Genomic DNA, 27265 nt, shown 5'->3' with positions numbered 1-27265 from the left:
GATATATTTCGCAATCCACTATCTATCTAATAAATTTGACTACTCGAGCTAAAATTATAGTATTGAAGTTTTGTTCCTCCCCTTTTATTTAAATCACTCCCTTTTCCTTAAATAACATTCCCCTCGTTAACCTACATTACATTCCAGTCGTCGCTGCCGCATGTTCCCGTCCCTTGTGAACTGTTGCACGATAGATTGGTTCACAAAGTGGCCACCAGAGGCGCTGCTCTCTGTCGCGCAGCAGTGCCTCCAACCGCTCGGCGACCAAGACATAATCGACAAGATATCCATGCTATGTGTCACTATGCATCAGGTAAATTGGGGAAATGAAATATGGAAAACTGAAAAGGGAATCTATAAAACTTTGTTTCCAATAGGTAATTAATAAATGATACCTTCTTAAAACGATGTCTAGACGCAACTAGAATGACCGGTAAAACAAATGATTTTATCCCTATTGACCTACACCTACCATACCTTAAGAAAGTCAGTCAATCATTGAAATCTTGATCGTAGAAAATTGAGAAAAATTTAACACATACCTAGGTAAGATCACACATAGGTAAAAATCACTACTACTACTAAAAATCACACTAGCGTAAAAAATCGTAATAACGAACCACTTTGTCAAATTGTATTACTCTATTGTAAAAGGTTGGAGTTGTTTATAAATGTAGAGAAATAAAATAAAAATAAAATAAAAATAAAAGAAAGAAGTAAAATAAATACCTACTCATGAAACAACAATAAACACGGGCTCAACATGTGGTTGAACAATAAACCAGAAGCCTCTGTTTCAAGTGCTATTATTATCATAATTTGTTAGTATTAATGAACATGAAAATCATGAAATTCTAAAATCATTACGAGAGCGGTCATTCGCAGCGTATCATGCAGCGCGGTAAATGCTTTTCGAGTCACCGCAAAACCACACAAACAGAACACCGAATGCGTAACAATATTTGTTATATCTAAATGTTGTTTCGATATCATTATTTTATAATCCTACTTACAAATGTTAGATGGATAATTAATTTTTGTTCAACGTAAAATTTGGTACAGCGATAAATCGTATAAGATAAACACATAATATTATGCTGCTATTAACGCGGGCATAAGCGAGCTTAGTATGAAATGCTCTCAGCTATGATAATAAAAGCTATATAATTTGAAAAAAAAAATTTAATGTTCGACTATAACATAACGGCTAAATTAGTTTTATATCAACACTATTCAACCAATGCATTACCGGTACGTCATGGAGTAAGACGACGATTACCAAAATCGTCGCCTTACTCCATCGGTCTTTAAACTTTGGCAAAGAAGTTTCACTTCTGACACGTGTGCTCGGATCACGTTCATTTTTATATCAACCATCACACAAAAACAGGACGTGGACATAATGACCGACCGGCTGTACGAGGAGATGCGTCGCCACTTCTACACCACGCCGAGCAGTTACCTGGACCTGCTGAAGCTTTATCTGGGCCTCTTGGATCGCAAGCAGCAGGACATTATACGCGGAAGGGACAGGATATCCTGCGGGCTGCATGTATGTATACTTGTAATTTGTGGATGGTTGGATGGATGTGCCGTGTTAGTCAGTAACGTTTTAGTTTGTGTGTAGATGTTTGGATGGTTGGATGTAGGTATGTATGAATGTTACTTAGCAACCCAATTGCTTTGTAAGTTATTCGTTTGATTGTGGATGTATGGATGATGTTCGGCAATTCAATAACGTTATAAGTTAATCGTTTGAGTGTGGATGTTTGGATAGATGTTTGTTGCTCTCTCTTCCAATATCATTTCTAGATGATAGTGTAAATATATTACTTTTATCTATGTACCAGGTGAAGTTGCGAGCTTTAGCTAGTTTATATTTTACGATTAAAAACTATATAATAAACAAGTTTTTATTAAAATTTTGTAAATACCCTTAAAAATAACTAAATTTATAGAATACTAGCGGTCCACCCCGGCTTCGCCCGTGGTACATGTTTACGTTTTCTCTACATAAGATCCATCCTCGTACTTCAAGGAATATAATAAGTAGTAGGCGTCCCTCCCTTCTTTGACCATCCACTATATTTCAATATAAAATAAAATTTTAATTTTTTTAATTATTTTATAATGAGTTTTCATTTTGAGAGAAATTCAAGATATATTAGAAATTTTATGTTGTTTAAATTAAAAAATGTTTATTAAAATATGTCTGTAATAAATGTTGAGCATATTGTAGCTTATATGCAAATAGAAAATACATAGTCCTATTGTAATCCTTACTATATAATATAGTAGGTACATAGTCAATGAAAAGCTCTGTCTAACTTTATGATGGAATGATGAAATTTGAAATGAAAATAGTTGAAAACTGAGCGTCAAACGTAGCGTTCTGTGCGCGGTTGAAACCACGAGAGAACAGAAAGGAATATTATGTTCCCCGACGAGTACGATATGGGGGTCTTCAAGCGTAGAGTGAACGGGTACCTACTAGGGAAGCGCGTGCCATCTTAGGCCACATCTTATCTTTCCATCTGGCGAGATTGTGGTCAAGCGCTTCCCTATCTAGAATAAAAAAAAATCATGTTGTAACAGTGGCGTAGCGGGAGCCGGGGGATCCGGGCGGTATATGAAAGGGGGCGAAAAAAGGGCTGAAAATGGAAAAAAATGTTTTTTTTTTAGAATAATAAGTATGTCAAATCTAAGTGGTTATTATATTTTTAACTAGTGGTTCGCCCCGGCTTCGCCCGTCATACATATTTCGTAAAAAAAGCCTATGTCCTTTCTCGGGTATCAAAATATCTCCATACCAAATTTCATGCAAATTGGTTCAGTAGTTCAGGCGTGATTGAGTAACAGACAGACAGAGTTACTTTCGAATTTATAAATAAATAAATAATATAATATTAGTATGGATAATAAAATATATTTCTTATATGAAAGTAGATGTTAGAACATTTATAATTTATTTTCCTGGGCATTTCTGATGTATGACGTGAATGTTCTTTAAAGTACTTTAACATGATATTATGTAGTTTATAAAAAGCAAGGGTCGGCGTGTTTCCATTAGGCCCCAGGCGACGAAAGCCCGCGCTACACTACTGTGGTGTTGACTTTTCGATATTAAACTTTTAAATAAGAACATTTAAACGAGTATAGTATGAAAATATAGTTTGTAATAACTAGAAGTACATATATTTTATTTTTGGACATTCAAATATATGTATGAAATTTTATATATTACATATGAAAACTAGCTTACCGCCCGCGGCTTCGCCCGCTTTCTCTAAAACGATTTGAGATTTAAACTATCCTATCTCTCAAGTTGGATCGAACTGCACATAGTGTGTGATTTTTATTATAATCGGTTAAGTGGTTTAGGAGTCCATTGAGGACAAACATTGTGACACGAGCTTTATATATATTAAGATATTATAGTTAGCTCATAAAGAACTTAAGCATTGTCCTTTTTATTTATATTACCTAACACCTTTTAAAGAAAGCAATAGCAAATGACCAATAATCCAATTTTAAACCATTTCAAAATTAATAGCACATTGTTGGATCGAATTTAATCACATTTATTCCGTCGATATTGCATTTACATAATATAATAACAATTCCATTTTATATTTTTTTGGTTTTTATGGCATTCAAATGCTTTATAAATATAAATTTATAAAGAATAGAAAAAATTCGACCACGATTTATAAATTTATAATTCCATTTTAAATATTGTTTCAAAAACAATTTTATTTCTTTTGTAAAAAGGTTAACGAACGAACGGTGAAACTATCTCTATAATGTAATATTAATAGTTAAATCTATCTCTTGTGAGATTTGAATCAGTTTCACCCAATCTAGTCTTTGAATAACTATCCGCAAGGAAATTTCAATCTGGAACAGATGAATGTGCCAGTCAAAGTCAAGCTCAACATGTGGTTTCGCTTTTCATTGTTACAATGAAACAAGTATTAATTGTTCACTTTCGCAAACTACAAGCGGAAGATTACAAATGATTTTATAAATATCAAACAAATAATTTTATAAAAATTACCTTTGTAAAACAAAGATATTATGACCTCTTTTCCGTCAACATTCAATTTTTTCATAAATTTTTATCAAACAGCAAATTTTTTTTCTCCGATTTTCTGAGTGAGAAATATCAAACAACAAAAAAAAGGACTAGGACTGACTAACGTTGGTCTTGCCATTCTCAAATTATAGACACGATGGCGTAATTTTTTCCTATATTCTTTCGTTAACATTTTTATCACCATTCATAGCATTTAGCACCAACATACGTAAGGAATCAAATCGTACCCTAAATAAAGCTTTTGTAATATCGCCTTATTTTTATAAAATGAACATGTCAATAACACATGCTGTAAGTCCACACTGACCTACATAACGATAACAATAGACTGTATGAGACTGTATGTGACAGCATCTTCACATAATAACAACTCCTGTCCGTACCATGATGTTTTTAAGCAGTATTATTTCCAGTTTGGAAAACTGACAAGGCTATATTGGTCATCTAGCGCCGTCACTTTCAAATAATACTGCTACAAGACATCATGGTAACCACCCTGTATCTTTTTTAAATGCACTATATGTTAATTTTTTGTCAAAATAAACGTTTGTTTTCAAAACAGAATTTCGAGAATAATTATTTTATGTTTACCTCACTCGGTCGATTTTAATTAATTTATGTATGAAATTCGGTTGATTAAAATGCGTACTAATAAACCGGGCGAACTCCGTTTCGCCACCAGAGACACCTTTTCTTTGCTATAAACCTCACGGAGCCCGAGACCTTTCCAACCAATGCAAAACCGTGGAAATCGGTTCGTGCATTCCGTAGTAGCATCAGGAAGGAAAACCCGACTTATTTTTATATACTTTGGTAGTAGATTATCGAAAAATTCAAAGAACTTAATTAAAAAAAGGTTCACAAAATCTCATAAGAACCACCATCTTCCTATGTTTTAATAATAATTAAAGTTAACATGAATAAGCATTAACTTTCAAAACATTTTTCCAAGAATCTTATACAAAAGAAATTCCTTTCTCATTTGCAGCAAAGCGCAAGCCCGACTTATTTGTAAAGGATATTAAATTACCAAGTTATAGAATATTAATTCAATATTGACTAAACTTTACTGTGTGAAGAATTAAATTAACTAACATTGTTCAATCTTTATTAATTTGAAATAATTTGGAGATTTATTCGAATTTTCAAATGCAAAAACATTCAAAACAATAAATACATTTGAATTGAGTGCACACAAACATTGATCCTTCTAGAAGAACGTAGACTTTTCTAATTAAAAATTTTGTTTCATTCTATAAATAGAACTAAATGGTGCTATGAAGGCTGTCGCTTGAAGGACGCGCAAACAAAGCCGCGGGAAGCTAGCAGTATAATTACCTTGTCACAATCAGACTGTATCTATTGCAGTAGTGAGCTAATGGACGTATGCATATTTATTGATGCTATTCCAACTTCCATCCATGTTAATTGATTTATTTTTTTTGTACCTTGTATCTACAATAATACCAATAATGACATATTTAATCAAAACCGTGTTTCTTACTCCATTATCCTAAAATGGATATAAATCCGTTTAATAATTTTAGCTTGTTGAAACTTGGATTAGGATAATAATTTAAAAAATGGGAACGAAAAAAAGTCCTGAGTAAAACGAAAGGAAATTATAGTGATAGTATCGCTCTATGCTTATGAAAATATTTTAGCAATTATAATCAACGATAATAAACGGGCTTGTCTTTATTCTTATAACCAAAACCAAATTAAAACAACGCTTGTCTAGTCTTGATTGTAATTATGTATGTCGAAGTTTTCCAATTTCAAATTCATTTGTCTTTTTTTTTCTTATTTTTTTTTCGACCAGCATATTCCCGCTACTATAATATACACATCGCTTTGTTATTTTTTTTTTCATTTTCAGCCAGTATTAAACTACATATTTTTCTTTTGTGTTAATGCATTTTATAAACTCCACAGAAATTATACGAGACGTACGAAGTGGTGGGCGTGATGGAGCAACAGGTGCGAGACATGGAGCCGATTCTCGCCAAGAAAGCTGAAGAGGTTCGTTCAACAAGTTGCGGTATTAGATATATAGATAAGCGTATAGTTACAGGCGAGAACGCACATCAGCACAACACAACAATTTTTAAACTAATTTAATATAATTATATAAATCTCGTGTCACAATGTTTGTCCTCAATGGACTCCTGAACCACTTAACCGATTATAATAAAATTCGCACACCATGTGCAGTTCGATCCAACTTGAGAGATAGGATAGGTTTTATCCCGGAAATCCCACGGGAAAGGGAACTATGCGGGATTTTCTCTGAAAACGCGGGCGAAGCCGCGGGCGGAAAGCTAGTAATAATATAACAAGGAAGAATAAAAAAAAATAATTAATACGATTTTTTTTGTGAAATTTTCACAGTATCGTCTTTATGTTTAAGTTAAAGGTATGTAAGGTTTCTCAAAAGTATCTTCAATTTCTATACTGATTTTAAGTAAGAAAAAAAACACCTTCCTATTGATTAATTACAATGTTTCTTTTCGATTAAACAAAACTTCATAAAGCTTTTATAATTTAGGTGCATAATGTTTTACATTACATAACACGCAAACAAACAAAGCGAAGTTTCGTGTTTATTATATTAATTGGCCAGAAGAGCCGGGATTATATACCCGACCTTACAAACTGCGTATGATGTATATGAGGTCACGAACTGCCCTACAAGTTGGGCCACTAAACTAGCGATAGTTTCAGTTACGTAATAAATTTAATTTTTATGCCCAAACTCTAGAACGAAGAGGATAATAGATATTATGAATTTATTAATAGCCACAACTAAAGCGCTGAATACAAGAAAAATTGTAACATGCTACGCAGCTACACGGCTACGAAGCTTCAAGCTACGCGTGTAAAATATAATTAACATTACTGCTACGCGGCTACACGTGTACATTGCTACGCAACCGCTACGAGGCGCGTGTATTTTCCAACTAATTTTTATGTTTCTTAATTCTTGAAAAATAAAAAATAAAAAATAAAAATTCTTTGTTAGGTGAAAGTACTCTGGGTTATCTAGGGCTTCTACAAAAACAGTGGACTACCGATTAAACTCCACTGTGTTCTGCCGAACCGCTGTCAGTGTAGAGGTCACGTGTTGTTTAGAATTCATCCGTGATATGTTTTATGTTTAATATAACTCAGACTCACAAACCATGCTACTTTACTCATCATGTTAAGTTGGGTATTTTGTTTAGGTTATTTTTTTTTTTCATTTATTGCATAAATATGAACCTGTAGTATAATATAGGAAAACATATCGTAGAACGTTAATAATAATTAATAAATACTTGTAGAGCTCAAACGTTATTCCAGAGTTTTATTTATAACTTTATTTATTGTAAGTAAAACATTCATAGTGAGACAAACGAAACGAAAAGAAAATAATTTCAAATTAAAATCAACGATAAATCGAGCTTATACTTTGTGAAGTATACATTATTATGTATTACGTAGGGCTATAACTCTGAATTTGCAAGTCTGATGATTTAATTAATAAGTACATAGTTGTTAGAGAACACCACAGGTGGCAAATCGTTACAAAGCTAAAAAAAATAATAAAAGATTCATTTATTTATTTGCACTACGTCCTGTAATAAAAAAATAATTATTGTAATAAGTACCTATTACACCTAACCTTTATGTTCATATTTACTAACCACTTGGCCCAATTACCATAATATTTTATTTAGTAATAAATAATATGCAAGTTGTCCTGACTCAAAAATAATAAATATACAGTTTAATGCCGTTATTCGGAAGTTAGGCTGGTTGCAGAGCTTGACCGACCATCAGAGCGTACCATCGGTCCTGACGATACGCATCAACAATGTGTATGACTATGACACTAATGCGCATGACAATACGCGTGCGTATGGTCGGTCTAGCTATGAACGGTATATGAATTTCCATACATATGACAAGCGCGACTGACGTACGCACTGATGGTCGGTCAAGCTCTACAACCAGCCTTATACGTATTACGTACATTCAGACTTCTCTTCGTTTCGGTCGTTTGTTCGTTCGGCACTAACTATATATCTCAAAATGCTATTCTCATTCATAATTGATATATTTTAATTTTTTTGGTTTTCCAATGTTGTGAGGACTACATAAATATTTTATTATTATTTACATAGATCATCTCAGCAATTTCTTATAACTTAAATATGTACAGTCAGCAATAAAAGCAGTTATTATTGTTTACATTCTTAGCGTAGGTCGGCTTCTTATTGTTGTGGTTCTTATATGACCGCATTTCATGTATTCTTTCATTAATAAGAATTCAACGCATGTGTATTATTCTCTCGCATTGTCTTTATAAATCTAATCATTTATTTTTAGTTAAAAAATCAGTTAGAGCAAATTAATAGAAAGACGCTTAGCAATTTGTTTATTTGTAATCACGTCACATAACACAAACACTCGGCTTTGTTAACGTAAATTACACCTTAACCCTATATACATAAGTTGCAATACTCTATCATTTGACACCCGGCTTCCTGGAGCGTATTACAAAGCATTTAATATTCCATGATAATCGACGCGCATATAGGACTGCCTCCTTGGTACAGTGGTTAACGCGTCGCGTAGAACCAACCTTGGTTCGATTCCTGGTAGACGCGAAGAAAAAAAAGTCTCGGTCTGGCAGGCACAGAAGGCTGATCACCTACTTGTCCCTGAGAAAATCGATTAGTGAAACAGATGTATGAATAAAGCATCTGCCCGATACATAGGGGACACGGGACTTCACCTATATTGGACCGGATATGAATGTGCAATAGAATTGTATACAATATGGCCGGCGGATGCAGCCGCCCGACCTGTTTCGGGGCCGCTTATTGAAAACGATGCACACTAGAACGAAATTGAATGTGAGTATCTGAGTTGTGCGTGTGTGAGTAGATATTCGATTTTGAGAAGATAATTAGGTACGAGTATATTGAGCGTGTATTGTCGATTTTGCGATTGCATGATATGTTATCTATATTGTATGATTTTATTGATTTGCAAAGTTTAGTTGTACAGTTTCTGCCTTAACGTTTATATATTGTATGAGTATATGTACATAGGATAATAGGTTATATATGATAACGCAATTTGAATCAATTATACATAAGTATTTGACTTTTTGTGATCTTTAAAGAACATAATTTGTATGCATGAATGAGACACTTTCTTTCTACCAATACAAAGGGACTAAACGACACAAACACTTCATACATTTACGCACAAAAAGGCGTAATCAAATATGAAATTGAACACAAATTGTTCATTGAAATTTGAACTATAAAAATTGTGTAAAGCCAATAATATATTTCGTTGATTTAATAAACATTTGATACCCTTGTTTTTGACAGTGTGTAAACTACAAATATTTCATAGCAGTAAAACTTTATTGAGTTATAGCTGATTTACACAGGGTCAGTAGACGAGTCAGTCGCGGCGCCGAAATTCGGCGCCGCGACTGACTTTAAATGTTTACATAGACTTCAAGCCTCTGTACTGACTTCAAATCTGTTTACACAAGGTTTTTTTTCGGGTCAGCACTGATTTGCCTCGAATTTGTAGTCAGTTACTGACCCTGTGTAAATCAGCACTTACACTATTTTCAGCTTGCGCTAATATTGTATCATATTCTTGGTAATATTGTTATCTCAGTTTTAAACATGTTACGCCCACACTCTGTTTAAACTTACCGTAAAAAATATCGTAAAATATAGCATATAAACATGGATGCCAATTATTTAGAAATTAAATGTTAAAAATATGTAATGACTAATGACGTTTCAAAAGTGCTTCTAGAAGAAGTCTAATTGAATAAATAAACGTTTGAGTTTGAGTTTAAATCATAACCTTGCATTTTTATAGCTTCAGGGGCAATTCGCGGACGGTTAATAATATTTAATTTTATTACTTGATGGGAAAAAGCTTCAAAGGGATTTTATATCATTTCCAAACTCAATCAAAACCCAATTGGCTATCTTATGTGGAAATATGATACATTTTTGTAGCTTCAGTGAAAGGACACCTGTATTGAGTTTAATAAATCGACGGAAAGCTACAAGCCAATCGTTTTCCTTATTATCATTTAAACATTCAATTAAATTTCAAGTCACTTGAAAATCCATGCTTAATATTATAAATGCGAGAGTAACTCTGTCTGTCTGTTACTCAATCACGCCTAAACTACTGACACAATTTTCATGAAATTTGATATGGAGATATTTTGATACCCGAGAAAGCATAGGCTACGTTTTATCGCGGGAAAATAACGCAATCCCGGAAATCCCACGGGAACGGGAACTATGCGGGTATTTCTTTGAATGCGCAGGCGAAGCCGCGGGCGGAAATCTAGTATAATATATTTGTATAGCTTCATTAATTTATTTTTATTTTTTTTTTTATGGTTACAACACAACAGACAACTTACATAATGTAATAACTATAATATGTGGTACATTTATTGTGACATTTTGAACAATGTCTCCTATGCTAGGAAAAAAACCTGTGTTATAGGAGACATTCATCCGTCCTTTGTTACAATTTACGTAAGGATTTATTACTAGGATTAATAATATAATAATCTTTCTTGTCAGGAAAGAAGCAACAATGCAACGTATCCGTTATATCAATATGGACAAATCGTTTGAAAATTCAAGCTATTTCAGAGTGGCTATAGTTCACACGAAAATAAGATTCTGTAGCTTCATTTACATGAACACGTGGATAAATATAGAAACATATTGAATGAAATATAATTTCCTTTCAAATCTTTGTTGTGTCGCAACGGACGCTACGGACGCTACGCTCGAAATCCCGTAGCCACTGGCTACGTTTGTCGTAGAAAATTGGACACGAATATCTAGTTACATTTTTATTCACGAGAATAGTGAATTGAATTTTATTCATCGAAATGTGTAATCAAATTTGATATGAATATGATAAAATGTTACTTTATGTTCGCACTGATTAGTTTCTGCGTAATTGTATTTATATAAACGAGAACTATCATTTTTTTTATATGAAAAATGAAATATTAAATGTTTTCGAACGTGCTTTCGTTACAAATAGAGGCTTATTTGTTCACGCAGATTCCACGCACGAAGATGAAATGGTGCGTATTGTTTTCGTGAATCCTACGCAATCATTGCACTAGAACGTCAGTCCCCGTCCCCGTACCATCAGTCTTAAAGCCAGTGTGGAAAAAAAAATGTTGTGTGGTTTTATGAAACCACGGTAAAAGTGAAACTTTTTTTTCACACTATAGACAATTAACTAAAAATTATCGTATGTGTACGATAATTATCGTACGTATCGTGCGTCACGCGACATGCGCTACACAGACCAAAAAGTTTGAGACGATGTAATAAAAGTTTCACTTTAAAAAAGACAGCGCTATACAGGACGTATAGCGCCATCATTTTCCCACACTGGATATAATACTGCTATAAGACAAAATAGTAAACCAGAGCTATGAATGTTGTTTAATGAGACTATTCGATTACAGACCTTTGCCGCTGACTGCTAAGTAGATAGCAATAGTTCGGAAGCCTAACTAATGAATGTGAAAGGCTTAATAATTGCACTGTTTGATATGGATGAATATTTATGCGTTGCGATATTTAAAATGGATTGTTTGGCTCTAATTTTTTCATCTCTACGCTTTGAAAGCGATCTCCTATATTTTTAATAGACATTGGTACTGTTGTACCTTACAAGTCCGAGACGGGCCGCAGACCGCAAATTGCAACAGCAAACTGCAAGCGATAACACTTGTTTCTATGAACATCTATGAATCGCTGCGCGTTGCATCTGCAGGCAGCAGTGTCACCGCGCTTAGAATCAATTTCATAGATGTTCATAGAAACAAGTGGTGTCGCTTGCAGTTTGCTGTTGCAGTTGGCGGTCTGCGGCCCATCTCGGACGTGTACCTTTAACTTACAGAATATTTATAGGCTTTCAAATCTAAGTATGTTTTATTTTTTGATTTGGACAGATTATTAACTCATATAAAGTGTAAAGAAATAATGGTTAATAACTCTATTTATACACGCAATATAAAATTTATTTACGCACCGTATGGCGCACATAAGCTCTAGGAAGCTTTATCATAATCAGCCGTGTCGGCCTAGTGCGGGTTAGTTGATATTATAAACATAAGTTCATATTATTATGCATTTTCATAGCGGTTTTATTACGTTTTACTTTACCTCTTGCAGCAGTTATAATATTATGAATAATGGAAAGTATATTGATTATAAACAGTTGCTACTATAATATGCTAAATATTATAAACTAGTGGTCCTCCCCGGCTTCACCCGTGGTACATATTTCGCAATAAAAGGTAGCCTGTCCTTTCTCAGGTATCAAATATCTCCATACCAAATTTCATGCAAATTGGTTCAGTAGTTTAGGCGTGATTGAGTAACAGATAGACAGACAGAGTTACTTTCGCATAATAAAGGTAATAAATAAATGTTTAAAAGATTGAATAGAGATTGATTCAATTTAATACACAAAGAAAAATTAAAAAGTTATCTATACTGATAATATTATAAAGCTGAAGAGTTTGTTTTTTTGTATGAACGCGCTAATCTCAGGAACTACTGGTCCGATTTGAAAAATTATTTCGGTGTTAAATAGCTTACTTATCGAGGAAGGCTATAGGCTATATATCATCACACTACAACAAACACGAGTGGAGCCACGGGGGTTAAACCGCACGGAGCAGCTAGTAATATAAAATAGGATGTGTGGCACTCGGGGACTGCCGCGGCAAAGCTATTGCATGCTATGCCTTCAAGCCATACCTCCACCCGTCGGAGTGGGGAGCGTGTTGTTTTTTAATTTCTCGATTCGGTCCCCGCGCTCCAGGCAGGCGATAGAAGCTATGCAATAGCTTAATAAAGATCTTATACTAAGTATGTGTACACTGTACATTATACAACCCACATTTCCCAATTGACGAAAACAACAATAAATTTCACACCGCCCTTGAACAACGTTACAAAGCTTACGAAAATGTTTCCCATAACGTGCGGCAAATTTACACGTGCTCTCTGCTTACGAAATATTGCTCAACAAGTGTCAACTCTCTGTTTCGTCGTGCGAAACTGAAAATTGTATTCGATTACAATAAGTAGCGCCATCTATTGAAAAATATAGGAAACAAAACCAAAAATGCATTCTTTAATAAAAAGTACAATAGGATTCATTATACTCGTATGGATTAGTACAGCGAACAAAGAAATACCAATAAAAAATTAAATATGTTAGATAATCTCGTAATGTAGGTATTGAGTTTCAAATGAACACTTTTTGTAGTCTTATTTTACAATGAGCTTAATGCATTTCTCGTATCTGCCCGGATTATGGCGGTTTTCCTTTTGCTTTTGCGGTTTCAATTAATTATTGAGATCGATACGGTGTTGTTTTGAAATCATAAAGGCTTGTGAGTTTGATGTTAGATAGTAATCTATTGAGATTTGAGATACAATCAAAATTATTTTATAGAATTACACTTATAATGCTTAAGTTGAATTCGGTGTTTTTATTGAACCGTTTCGCACATTTAATTGACTCATATAAAAGTGAATCTATTTTCATAGATTTCTCAAAGCTTAGAATTTAGACTTTAAAAATACTTATCACGTCTTCAAAGCATAAATAATTTCATTTAAAATCAAATAAAAAAAGTCCAAACACAATTGTGTAAATATATCTAAATTTGATGCCAGGGCATGGCGCTAGTGGCTCGCCTGAAAGTGGAACAGAAGGCGGCCGACGAGGTGAAGCAGGCTGTCATGAAGGATGAAGCTGAGGCTAAAGTTTGTATCTTTGTATTCAAATAAAACCTTTTGTAGTTCAGTGTACTTTAATACCTACTTTTATATTACTTAACTAGCGGTCCGACCCGGTTTCGCCCGTGGTACATGTTTGTGTTTTCTTTCCATAAGAACTATCCTCGTATTTCAAGGTATATTATAAAAAAAATAATTTTCGAAATCGGTCCACACGTCCACGCGTGATGCCGTGACCAAGGAAAACGGATTTCATTTTTATATATATAGATTTGCAACAAAATTTCCAAATTAATAATATGAAGATGTCATCTGATAAATAAAATAAAAATAAATAATAAAAAGCCTTTTATTTCCACACACTTTGGATGGTTTTACAATATTAATTTGTGTTAGTTACAATTTAGAAAAAATTTAAATAAAATTTAAAAAAATGTGTTAGTAATATGGTAATATCTAATGTATTATTAATTATTGTTGTGTTGGATCCCACATTGGGTGAAGGCCTCCTCCATCTTCCTCCACTTATGCCGGTCTTTACCGCAGGAAGCCCAGTCTTTCCCAGCTATATTGACAATGTCATCAGACCACCGTCTGATTGGTCTACCTACATTCCTCAATCCTTCTGGTCCTTTCCACCGTGATGTTTCCGATGTCCAACGTCCGTCAGTATAACGGCTTATGTGTCCAGCCCATTGCCACTTGAGTTTCAGTGCCTGTGTGAGAGCGTCAGTTAAATTTGTTTTTTCTCGGATTGATGTGTTTTTAATTTTATATATTTTCCTTAGGTTAAGCATGCTTCTCTCCATGCTGCTTTGTGTTGATCTGATCTTTTGTTTTACTTTGTTTGTAAACACCCATGTTTGGCAGCCATATAGTAGTCATCTGATAAGTTAGTGATAATATGGATTTTTCTAAAAGCATTATTTCTAGTTGTGAAAGCGGAACATTGGATAACAAAACTATAATTATAAATTTTTCAAACCCAGTTATTTCAAACGCAACACAGTCATTGTCCCTAACGTCATTTAATAAGTGCTTAAAATCATAACATGTACTGCTAACATACATTTCTATATATCTATAAATATAGGTAAAAGCTGAAGAAGTGAAGCAGATAGCTGACGAAGCCAAGGCGGACCTCGCGCTAGCCATGCCTGCTATGGAAGCTGCCCAGAACGCGCTCAAGGCGCTCAATAAGGCAGATATAAACGAGCTGAAGGCATTCCAGAAGCCACCAGCTTTGGTTCGGTTCGTGATGGAGCCTGTGTGCATCTTGCTGGGCGCCAAGTTAGTAAATTGTAGTCTGTTGAGTGTAGGCTAATTATATTGTATGTAAAAAGGTGTATATAGGCACTAGGTTACCACCACAACGATCTTCAAAAACGGCAAACTAACGCACACACTATTAGACGTCAAAGTGAGATAGCATGATTCAACTATTGTGAGCGAAAAAGAGGCAACTCAAAAAAAATGTGTCTCTAATTAGCCACATTTCGAACGTGATCTTTACTTCTAAAATCATTAGTGAAATAAGTTTATTTCTAAGTGTCAATTAAAGGTATTAAATCAAAGCAATTTTCTTTAAAACTCATTATTGTTATGCTGAAAACTTTTAATCTTCGTTTTGTAACAGAGAGTTTTCCTCAAAATTGAAATGGAATTTATTGCGAATCATTACCGAATATTAATTTTCAAGCAATTATTTTAAAATGAAACTGCAGAGGATTACAGATATTTCTCTGAACCGATATTATTGCTAGTGGAAACTGATAATTGTAAAAGCATATTACATTTTAATTCTCGGAATCTGATGTTAATATGCATCGTCCATGTTTGTTTTATTATTCTCTCGGAGCATAGTGAAAACGTTACTGGGAATGATTGTGCGCAACGTTATTTTCATTAAAATGTTTCTGGTTTATTATTGGTTATTTTCATTAAATGTTTAAGTTTTAGATGACCTGATATTACTCAAATAATAGATAACTATAAGGGACAGTAGGTAATCATACTTTTATTATAAATGCGAAAGTTTGTGAGGATGGATGAATATTTGTTACTTTTTTTTATATAATATATAAAAAAAACTGACTGACTGGCCGTGAACCGTCACGGAGATTAGTCGCTTTCTAATTTGCTGTCGGATTTTTATTCAAGTTCAAGTGTGTAAATCTAATTTCTTACCTTAAATTTACTATAATTATAAAGTAAACTTCTCTGGCTAATGAACAGTGCAAAATTTTTATATAATTGTCAAGATATATTTAAAGTACAAAGAAAATAAACAATCGTTCAAAACTCGTAACGGCCAATTCATCACTGCAATACGCGGTAAGCGGCCGAGGTGATTCATCGCTAGCACAACGTTCCGCTAAGCTGAGTCGCGCCGCCCGAGCGTCCCGCCCCGCGTGCGCCTATCGCTTGCGCGGTGAACTTTGGACTCGACTCAACCGCAACGTACATTTTAAATACCTAATACAACGATGTCGGCGTCCGCTTCGTGCAGTGGATGCGGTAAGCGAATTGTTACCCTTGAATTTATGGAATGTTGTAAATGTAAGAAATTATATGACCTGGCGTGTCTAAATATAACGCACTCCACTTTCAGTAGCTATGATACCCACTTTAAGGATCGATGGTTGTGTCCACTGTGCCCTCTACCTAAGGGTGACAACAGTGGCACTCCGGTTAGATCGACTAGTGGTTCTGGGTTTAATACTACTTTTACACCAAAGGACACTATAAATATGACCCGTGGTAGCCGCGCCAGAGCCCAAATAAATTCAATAAATTCTGAAATTGGTAAAAACTATAATCCGGAATCAGAGATTCATCAACCAAAAGCAAAAATACAGGAGCCGAGTACGACAAATAAATGTAAATGTATGGATCAAAATGACATAAGAAATATTATAAGGGAGGAGCTGCAAAGTTATTTTGGTGGTCCATTTGTTAGTACATTTGTCAATGAAATAGTTCAGCAATTGATTGTCTCAAAATTGACAATTCAAAAACCAAATTGCAACTTGTCACCAAAACAAAAAGAATGCAGCATTGAAGCGGCGCAAACGGAGCAAGAACATCTTAAACCAGCCTCTAAACAAAAATCGAAGGCAGTACCACCGGTGTTACCATCTACACCTCTGCAGGGCAAACCTAGCCAGGATAAAGATTTCGCTAAACGCACGCTACCTACCCGGTCTAAACCAACGGTTTCATCTCCTGACACAGTCGTCAATTTGGAGCGCTCGGCTGCCGTAGATGATCCGGAAGCAACTACCGATTGGGTCAAAGTTGGTCACAAAAATAACCAACGTCCAACCCGACTATCCAGGGACGTGCTTCGAGGTACAGCAGCGCCTGGTGCAACAATGTTGCACGCTGCTGAGCGTCGCAGGTACCTTCATTTGTTTTATGTACGTGAGGGTACCACTGAGGAGCAGGTGCGTGCCCATCTCGTGAAGATATGTGGAGAAGATGTTTGTACCGTAGAGGCACTTAAAGCTCGCGGCCACTATGCGTCGTTTAAACTAGACGTCCCGTCCAAGCTTTCTGAGTCTGTAATGGCCCCATCAAATTGGGCACAGGACATTTGTATAAAACCTTGGAGGCAGAACTTTCGTGCCAAGCAAAAATCCGAAACAAACTAAAATTATTCAGGTCTTTTACCAAAATGTGCGTGGTTTACGGTCAAAAACGACAATATTTAATAAAAACATGTTGATGAGTGATTTTGATATAATAGCTCTCACGGAAACATTCCTAACCAGTTCAGTACTCTCCGGTGAATTGTTTCCCCCTGGATACGAAGTGTTGCGCGCGGACCGTGCTGGTGACGTAGGCTGGGGTGGTGTGTTACTGGCCGTACGTGACTGTTATGCGTTGCACAGACTTACAAATGTTGATGGGCTTACGTCGGACATGGAGATAATATTTGCTATTGTTAGTTGGAAAAATGTAAAGTTCTTGTTCTGTGTTGTTTATCTTCCACCCAACTATAATGATCACCAATATCTAAGTGTTTTGAATTGTATAGAAAATGTTATATGCCAATATCCTGACCTCGAAATAATAATAGTTGGAGATTTTAATCTTAACTCATGTAGTGTAAATGTAAAAAATAATTTTGACTTCTTCTGTGATTTTTGTGAACTGACTCAATATAATAATGTATGTAATAAGTATGACGGATTATTGGATTTGGTACTGAGTGGGCTTGGATCTAATAATATTTCGGTTTCAGGAAATGTTGAGCCTCTAGTTCAACCAGACGCGTATCATCCGCCGTTATTAGTAAAAGTATCTTTTTTGCGTTGTGAATTGCCAACTGTTCAGTCAGCTCCTTCGACATCTCGACCTAATGCACCACCAAACTGGAACTTTCATAAAGCCGATCTTAGTGCACTCTACTCAGCCTTATGCCAATTAAACTGGTCGAAATTAAAGGGTACTACAGATGTTGACTGTGCTGTTGAAACATTCTATCAGGTATTGTATGAATGCATTAATACTTACGTGCCTCTTAAAAAGCAGCCCCGTTTACGTGACCGATACGTGTATCCATCGTGGTTTACTCCAGAGATCATTCGAAATATCAAACATAAATATTTTCATTTAACAAAATACAAGGCTCAGGGTAAAATGTTTAATAAGGAACTGTTTAAATATTATAGAGGGCATGTTAAAATGTTAATTGACAATGCGTACTCACTGCACATTAAAAAAACACAGAATAGTATTAAAGACGAACCTGCTAAGTTCTGGGAATACGTAAAAGATAAGAGGAAAAGCAGACGCAAGTGTGAATCTTTCATGTGTGATAATGTAAAGGTTGAAGGGGCAGAGGCCGCCGCTGCATTTGCTCGTTACTTTGAGTCAGTCTTCCAGCCTAGTATTCCGCGACTAGATCCTGAAGCAGCATCGAGTTTTTACTCACCAGACTCAACGCGGATTACCATTGATTATCTTCGCGAAAAGGATGTAGATGCTGCAGTGAAAAGGCTCAAACTACGCTCTTCGATAGGACCTGACGGTATTCCAACCTTTCTTGTCAAGGATTGCGTATCTGTGTTAAAAGAGCCGCTTTTATATATATATAATTTGTCGCTCGAAAAAGCAATCTATCCTCAACGCTGGAAGAATTCTAGAGTTACTCCTGTTCCTAAGACGGATAAAAGTGTCGAAATCTCGAACTTTAGGCCTATTGCGGTGCTTTCTGTATTTGCTAAGATCTTTGAATCAATGTTGGATAACCAAATTAATCAACAGGTATCTAACTTCCTGGCTGACTGTCAACATGGTTTTCGTAAAAACCGGTCTACCAATACCAACCACATCAACTTTATTGATTATGTTGCTTCTGAAATGGACATTGGTAACCAAGTTGATACTGTCTATTTTGATTTTAAAAAAGCCTTTGACCTGGTTGATAATGACGTTCTACTCCAGAAGCTGGCTGCGGCAGGTTTCACTCCTAAGCTTTTAAGATTTTTCTCAAGCTACCTGAAGGACCGTAGCCAGTTTGTGCGTATTTCTGGTCATGAGTCAGATGATTACTATACGCGTTCTGGAGTAAGTCAGGGAAGTACGTTGGGTCCAACATTGTTTCTGCTTATGATAAACGATCTGCCTAGTGCCGTACGATCCGCGAGGTGCCTTATGTTTGCGGACGATCTAAAGCTCTTTTTGAAGATTAGTAATGCTTCTGACGCTAAAGTTCTCCAGGAAGACATTAACGCTATAGCTCAGTGGAGCAGTACAAATCACTTGCCCTTCAACACTGACAAGTGTAAAGTTATGACTTTCTCGCGATCGCGTTTTCCTCTTTATATGACCTATAATTTATTTGACGTTCCATTGGAAAAAATTGATGAAATACGTGACCTAGGATTAATCGTAGATAGTAGACTGGACTTCCATTCACATATGATGGATATTTGCAAGAAAGCTAACAAAACCCTTGGCTTCATTATTAGAGTTTCCTCAGAATTTAAAGACTATAGAGTTGCCATGCTTCTATTTAATGCCTATGTGCGTAGCAAACTGGAGTATGGTGCTATGATCTGGGACCCATATGAAACGAAATACTCCTTAATGATCGAGAGGGTACAACGTAAATTTGCGCGATGTATATACAAACGTCGCTACGGATATTACCCACATCTTTATCCATCGATGTACGTATTGGGTATGGTGGGTTTGAATACTTTGGCACTCAGGAGAAAGATTCTGTTGGTGGTGCATTATTACTTGATAATGCACAACAAAATTGATAACCGCGATGTTCTGGAGCGAATGATTCTCGGCCTACCAAGGGGTGGTGGGGACGGCGCGCTTACCGCGCGGCGGCCGCACCGCCTCTTTGCACAGCCGCTCACGCGAACGCACCGCGCTAGGAACGCGCCCACCGCGCGAGCGCGAAAGTTGCTCGGAGACTTGCTTGCCCAGTACCAACATCTTGACTTCTTCACTGACAGTATGACTGTATTTATTCGGTACGCCATTTATTATCTGGATAGCAATTTTTAATTAAATTGAGTAACTTTCTAATCTGTCTGATTTCTTCTGTTTCTGTAAATTTCCATTGTATTGTGTCCTATTATATCTGTATATATTATTATTATTTGTATTGTCATAATGTTAAATTAATTGCAGTTAGATATAAGTATTTTTCTTTTGTATTTTGACTTGTATATTTTACTTGTATGTTAATAATGATTAAATTGTACTGTATAGCATAGTGGTGCTTTGGCGTGACTGTAAGCCACTATGTTCTTGAAATAAATAAATAAATAAAATAAATAAAAAGAGGAGGCAACAGAGCAGACGCGTCACCTGATGTTAAGTGCACTGCGTCGCCCATAGGCACCAGCAATGCCGGGGACATTGTCAGTGCGTTGAGTACGCTCTTTTCTTGAAGGTCCCTAAGTCGTAACCGTTTGGAAATACCGCATGAGGAAGTTATATATTATATTTATATTATAAATTATTATATTATATTCTATTATATATTATATCAAATTATATATTACTTTCACGCAAACACTACTGAACCCGATTTACTTTTATTTTTTACAATGTAATTTGGTATGTAGGTAGCTGAAGACCCCGAACAAGATATAGCCTACTTTTTATCCTGAAAATTCTACAGGAACTGGAACTATGCGGGTTTATCTTTGAAAACGCGAGCGAAGCCGCGGGCGGAAATCTAGTTATTATACTTTTAAACATAAACTACGCGACTATAGGTAATGCAAGTTTAACCTTTAATATTATTTGAACAAAGGCACAAAGTCTGCTGTTAATTTTATTTGAAATCAGGTGAAACCGTAACAATAGCCTAGTTTGCAATAAAAACTATACACAGCACAATACTTGTAACAACATCTATATTCTATTCGTTTCATTGAAGAAGCTTATAAAAGCCATTCGATTGTTATTTAAAAAGCAAATAATAATAACCCACTTGTTACTTTAGCAAATACTTATTGAAACAAGTTATAATTGAAACTATTTTCCGTTTACATCTCGATGTGCATTTAAGTTTAGTCGGCGAACTTTGTACGCGGCGTGGAATAAATAATTTTCTGTTGCTAGGCGAACTTTATACTGCCGTAGAATATATTTCTGTTGCCATAGCAACGATCGTAACGTATCAAACTTGTTATTTTGTTGTTATTTTCTATCTTTCAGCAAATTTTCCACTGACTTCGAAAGAAAGCGAACGTTCTCAATTCAACTTAGGTTTGTTATGTCAGAACTTTTGACTGGATGAACCGATTTAGATGATTCGTTTTTAATTGAAAGTTATTGATTGAAATCAATAATTTTTTGGTTGGTCACATTTAAATTTTGTCTGACAACTAACTTTTTTGTAGCATTTGATTAAAATATGAAACAATAACGGTTTTTGAAGAAAAATAATTATTGTTTCATATTTTTATCAGATGCTACATAGGTAGTTTATGCCATTGGCAGCGAAGGAGATTGTAGTTTAAAGTCACTTAATATTGAGGTACAGGATAGCAGGAAATTAATAAAATCGCTTACACAAAGCAAGCGTCGTCCTTTGTTGCAGATACTATTTCTAAATAGTTTGAAGTGCAAATGCAATTTTTCCCAGCTTGATCCTGTCGCGCGGAATCTCGTATTTACTAAAAGCTCCCTTGATCTCTATTTACAGACTTTAATAAACTATAGCACGCAATATTCCGCTCGAAGAAATTTTATTTTGTAGTTTGTAGGTACTTTTTTACGAAATGCACTCATTTCAGAAAATGTAAACTAGATATTTGCACGTTATGCGGCTTTCGCATCAACAATTTTTGCAGTAATATTGCGCTATATTTACCGACGGTTTTCTAACGGCTAGTGTAACGTTGTACAAAAAAGGGAACAGTATGCAATGTTGAAACACGACCCTATGGAATCTACAGGATTTCATATTTATCACGTACGAAGCTTAGTACGAATTCTAGATTACATACAGTTTTCAGAATAGTTATACACTTGCGTCAGAGGGTGCGATTTCGATCTCCACCCTTGGAAATATATTGGGTGACGACCATGAACCTACAGCTCTCGTTTATGTATTACTATCTTTAAGCACTCGGCTTCACCCGCTTCGTCTAAAACCTAATAGATAAATTAACCTAATACTCTAAAACCTTATATGTATACTTACTAAAACTTACCTTTTGAATCACTCTTGTCTATTAAAAAATTGCATTAAAATCCGTTGCGTAGTTTCAAATATTGAAGCATACATAGGGAGAGAAAAAGCGACTTTGTTTTATATACCATGACGTATACATACCAAAATAATTTATCAACTACTCAAATATGTATGAATCAATTTATCAGTCTTATTCTAATCCGTTAATACCAGTTTTGTACAGTTTGGAAGTAGATGGCGTTGTGTGAAATCTCCTGGAATAGTTATTTCATGTTTTTGTCCTAAAGGATGTAATTCTAGATCCTTGCTAAGATCCTTCAAAGAAGAAACTTTTGTATTGGTGTGCGGGACAAGTTTCGTCTTATTACTATAAACTTTAGCTACGGTACACGGCTCTTAACAGATTTATATTTCCACTTTCATAAAATAAATGTCATATTTTTCCTTTTAATATTCCTCTAAGGAACCAACACATGTGATGGACGTGATGGAATTTATTTTGAATAGACTGCAAGCGTTGCCTAGGTTACAGTCGAGCCCGGAAAAGTGCAGAAATCTTTTTGAAAAATTTACAATTTCTTCGAATAGTGACCGCGAGGAAAATATTAAGTATTTATAGTGTTATGAAAACTTAATATTATTATAAAATTTGTTCGAACCGCACACGTACGCTCATAACTATTAATGAACAATAAAAAAGTAGAAGTAAAAAGTAATTGTTATTGTACGTAAAGTAAAATAATAATTTTTATTGTACCTAACTTAATATTTTTATAGAGAGACTATAGCAAACCGGGCGAACTCCGTTTCGCCACCAGAGACACCTTTTCTTTGTTATAAACCTTACGGAGCTCGAGACCTTTACAAATAATGCAAAACCGTGGAAATCGGTTCGTGCATTCTGGAGTTTAGCGTCACGAAGGAAAACCCGACTTATTTTTATATACTTAATAGATAAAAAAGTAGAAGTAAATTAAATTAAGCTCCGACAGTTGATTGAAATAATAATTGTTATTGAAACTTAATATTTTTATTGAGAGAGATTTTTAGTAACAAAAGTAGAACATTTTCAATACGATGGTATCCTGTTCCATCTCGAGTCCTTTAGAAATAAATATAATATTGGTAATATTATGAATAATTAATTAAACATTTCACCGAAACATTTTGTTTTTTGTTTTGCTGTTTGTACTTATTTGTTATTGATTTTTTTTAGTTTTAATTGCATGTAAATTTTTAATTTATTTTTGATTTTATTTAATTTGTCTCTGATTTTTTTCGTGTCGTGTAACTGTAAATGGAAGACACAGGCTCCTGAAAAACAGTTCTTACTATCTTAGGAGCCTGGGTCGCTCTAATTTGTAAAATGTTTTAAGTGAAATAAATTATTTATTTATTTATTTATTTATTTAATTACCGATCGAAAGACACAACGTTCTACAGACAGACGTCCTATATTTACCTAAAAAGTACCTTTTCACATTTGTTAAATAATATATTTGTACCAAGAACAGAAATAACAAAATTATGACTTCAGGCCAGACTGGGATTCCACAAAGAAGCTTCTAGCGGATGTCAACTTCATCAGAAACCTGGAGGAGTATGACAAGGACCACATCCCCGACTCGCTGCTGAAGAAGATCAAGGTCTACCTCACGCACAAGGATTTCAACCCAGACACCGTGGTTAAGGTGTCCAAGGTATGATGTTTATTTATATATAGTGTATAGTGTGGTGTATAGCAATTGCTATGTCTTGAATGTGTGAGTGTGTGAGTGTGAATGTAATAATAGATAGATTCTTTATTGCACACACACATATGATTTACATAAAACACAGAAAAAAAGACAAACAGGGTCAAGTATGTACAAATGGCGTCAAAATAATATTTTTAATGGAACTTAAATAGTGTCTGTTGAATCAAAGTTGATCAGTTTTATAATAATAAGTAACTAATTTTATTTCTTTGTTTAAAATATATTTATCACTCCCATAATGAAGTGTATCAGAACTCTAATATTATTTAATAAGGACAAATTAAACCAATTAGGACTATTTCTATTATAAATATCTACTATTTTTCTTCTAACATAAATCCGAAGGTGATCATTATTATTATATTTTTGCCTCATGTTACTTTTACAACTGAGAAAACTTTATTGGAAAAATATTTTCATCATTTTATTTTTCCAATTGAATTAATGCTAACTGGAGGAACTAGACATGAAATTTTCCATCGTTAACATTATCATAACAAACTGCCGTCAAGTTATTTGTATTCAATACCTCATTATATCGGAATAAATAAGAAATCAAATAATAAATGCAATATTATGGAATTGTAAAGGCAATCACTCGATTCAATTCGATTGAAAACTTACAAATGATAATGATGTTCGCTGTTGCTTCTTTAAATAGCACAATTATTAAGATAGAAAAATATTATCAATTCACTGAATACTAATGCATAACAATGTAGCGAAAAACTTTATTCAGTGCTTTGATAATATAGCGAACTAAGTTTTCATTGTTTTTTTCCTAATTTTTAGAAAGGAAACTATTTCGTCAAATTTTATTAGGTACCTACTAGCAATTATTATTTGCACAATCTTTTCACGATTATTTTTCAATGAAGTTGAACATTAATCTCACCTTTTCTCCAGAGTACAAAGTTTTCATTATTATTAATAATTTATTGAGAGTTTTTATCTAAAATAATACATATTGGAAAATAAAAAAAAATTAAACTAGTTCCATGTTGTTTCATTTTAACACAAAAATTTACTAACTAACGCGATAAACTATGTTCTGCGAGGACACCCTTATTACCAAAGCTGAAGGTATAAAAAATAGTTTACGAGTTACGACATATTCACAGACCTACCGAATATAATAAACAAAATATTTCATAAAATTCAGTCGTACCTTAGATCTAAGACTATTTATAAAAAAACAAACTGTTGTGATCAGAACCGAAAGTTGCTAAAAAATATTAAAACCAATGGCAATTTTAAATCCATACTTACTTACTTACTTATTATAAATGCGAAAGTAACTCTGTCTGTCTGTCTGTTACTTGAGTAGTTAAGGCGTGATTGATCACGCCTTAACTACTTAATCAATTTGCATGAAATTTGGTGAAGAGATATTTTGATACCCGAGAAAGGACAAAGGCTACTTTTTACTCCGGAAAATAGGATAGGTTTTATCCCGGAAATCCCCCGGCTAGTAGCTAATATATTCAACGATCAATAAAGACCAAGAGAAAAAGCATTAAAAATGTACGGTAAAAATTTTCCATCATGACGTAGTCTGTAATGTGTGGGCGTGTAAACTTGAAAGCAAAACGAATACGAATTGAAACAAATAACTGAAATTACACTCTATTAAAAAGGTAATAGGTTAAAAATTTCTATTCCAATTATTATTCAAATATACAACGTGTTTTTCCTGGAATTATTCCCCTTCGACTATTTAAGTCTCTCTGACCTCTATTGAAAATAAGCTAAATCTATATTGCAAAGTGTCTATTTCGAATAAATTCAACAAAAAGCGGTTTCAGTTTGCGTTTCACTGGCTAATTAGAGAATAATATTCTCCTCAAAGTTAGCGAATATATTAGTTTATGTAAAGGGAATTTCATAGAATCAACGTGTAACGTGATGCTACTAGTGTTTAAGCACTTTAAGCTCGTAATAGAGCTGCCAGGCTTTTGATACTTCCGTATCCGTTAATTCCAAGCTAAAGTGATTTCATTTAATTTCATTCATTTAATACATTTATAATTATATTCTTAACATAATTGAACTAATATTTACTGAAATACTGCGTTGTTCGTACTAGGTACCACTTTGCCACTTTTTATTCATTTATTTATTCAAAGGTTTACCAGTCATTACACAAAACAAAATAAACAAGTATACATAAAAATTAATCTTAAAACTAAGTGTAGGTACAATTTTAGGTAGGTCCATGCATTGCACATTTAAACTTTAAAAGGTCAGTCTTTGTTTACATATGCATATTTTTCCTGCTTATCATTTAGGTTATATTAATGTAAATAAATAATAGATTACATGTTTATAATAATGAATATCAATAATAACAAATAACAAAAATAACAAATCTTATGAACGATTTTTATAATGTGGAGTTTTTCAAAACAAATTTTGCGAGCAGGTATGTCGATCCATGGTGCTCTGGGTACAAGCGATAGACATGTACGCAAAAGTGTTCAGAGTCGTCGAGCCGAAGATTTTGAAGTAAGTACTTAATACGTATGTTTGTTCCAATTCTTTACTCACAATCATACAGTGATACGGGATACCTAACTATCAAATCCTCACAAATATTGAAATGCGCGTTGTTTGTCTTCCTTTCACTTCGCAAGGGATCAATTTTGTTATATTATGATGTATTTTTAAACATCTCATTTCGATGGAAATTTCCTTCAGCTATGCAAGCGAAGCCCCGGGCGAAAAGCTAGTGTTAAATATTTCTAGACACCAAGTTTTCTAAAGTTATTTTTTAAATGTAGCACTTACCATAAGTAAACCTAATTATAAATACTAATTAATAATAATTATTGTACCTAGATGAGCAGACTGAACTATTGTAAGTTTCAAACAACAATCAATACGGTATTAATATTGGAGCTTAGGT

At 34.4% G+C, this 27265-nt stretch overlaps 1 protein-coding gene across 1 annotated transcript in view; it reads left to right on the top strand.

Moving 5' to 3' along the window:
* The window catches only part of LOC123705321 (dynein axonemal heavy chain 6), a gene marked incomplete at its 5' end in the record, with an annotated part of 120166 nt that overhangs the window by 47751 nt on the left and 45150 nt on the right, over positions 1–27265 (top strand). Inside the window, 7 exons of the mRNA XM_045654061.1 lie at positions 148–313; positions 1391–1552; positions 6032–6118; positions 13864–13953; positions 15020–15216; positions 24141–24303; positions 26783–26865. Of these exons, the coding sequence (XP_045510017.1) occupies positions 148–313; positions 1391–1552; positions 6032–6118; positions 13864–13953; positions 15020–15216; positions 24141–24303; positions 26783–26865 (948 nt within the window). The remainder of the gene's footprint in view (positions 1–147; positions 314–1390; positions 1553–6031; positions 6119–13863; positions 13954–15019; positions 15217–24140; positions 24304–26782; positions 26866–27265) is intronic.

The sequence above is a fragment of the Colias croceus genome, chromosome Z (genome assembly GCF_905220415.1).
Source record: "Colias croceus chromosome Z, ilColCroc2.1".
In the NCBI taxonomy this organism is placed as follows: Eukaryota; Metazoa; Arthropoda; class Insecta; order Lepidoptera; family Pieridae; genus Colias; species Colias croceus.
This window is presented reverse-complemented; position numbering and strand designations above follow the sequence as displayed.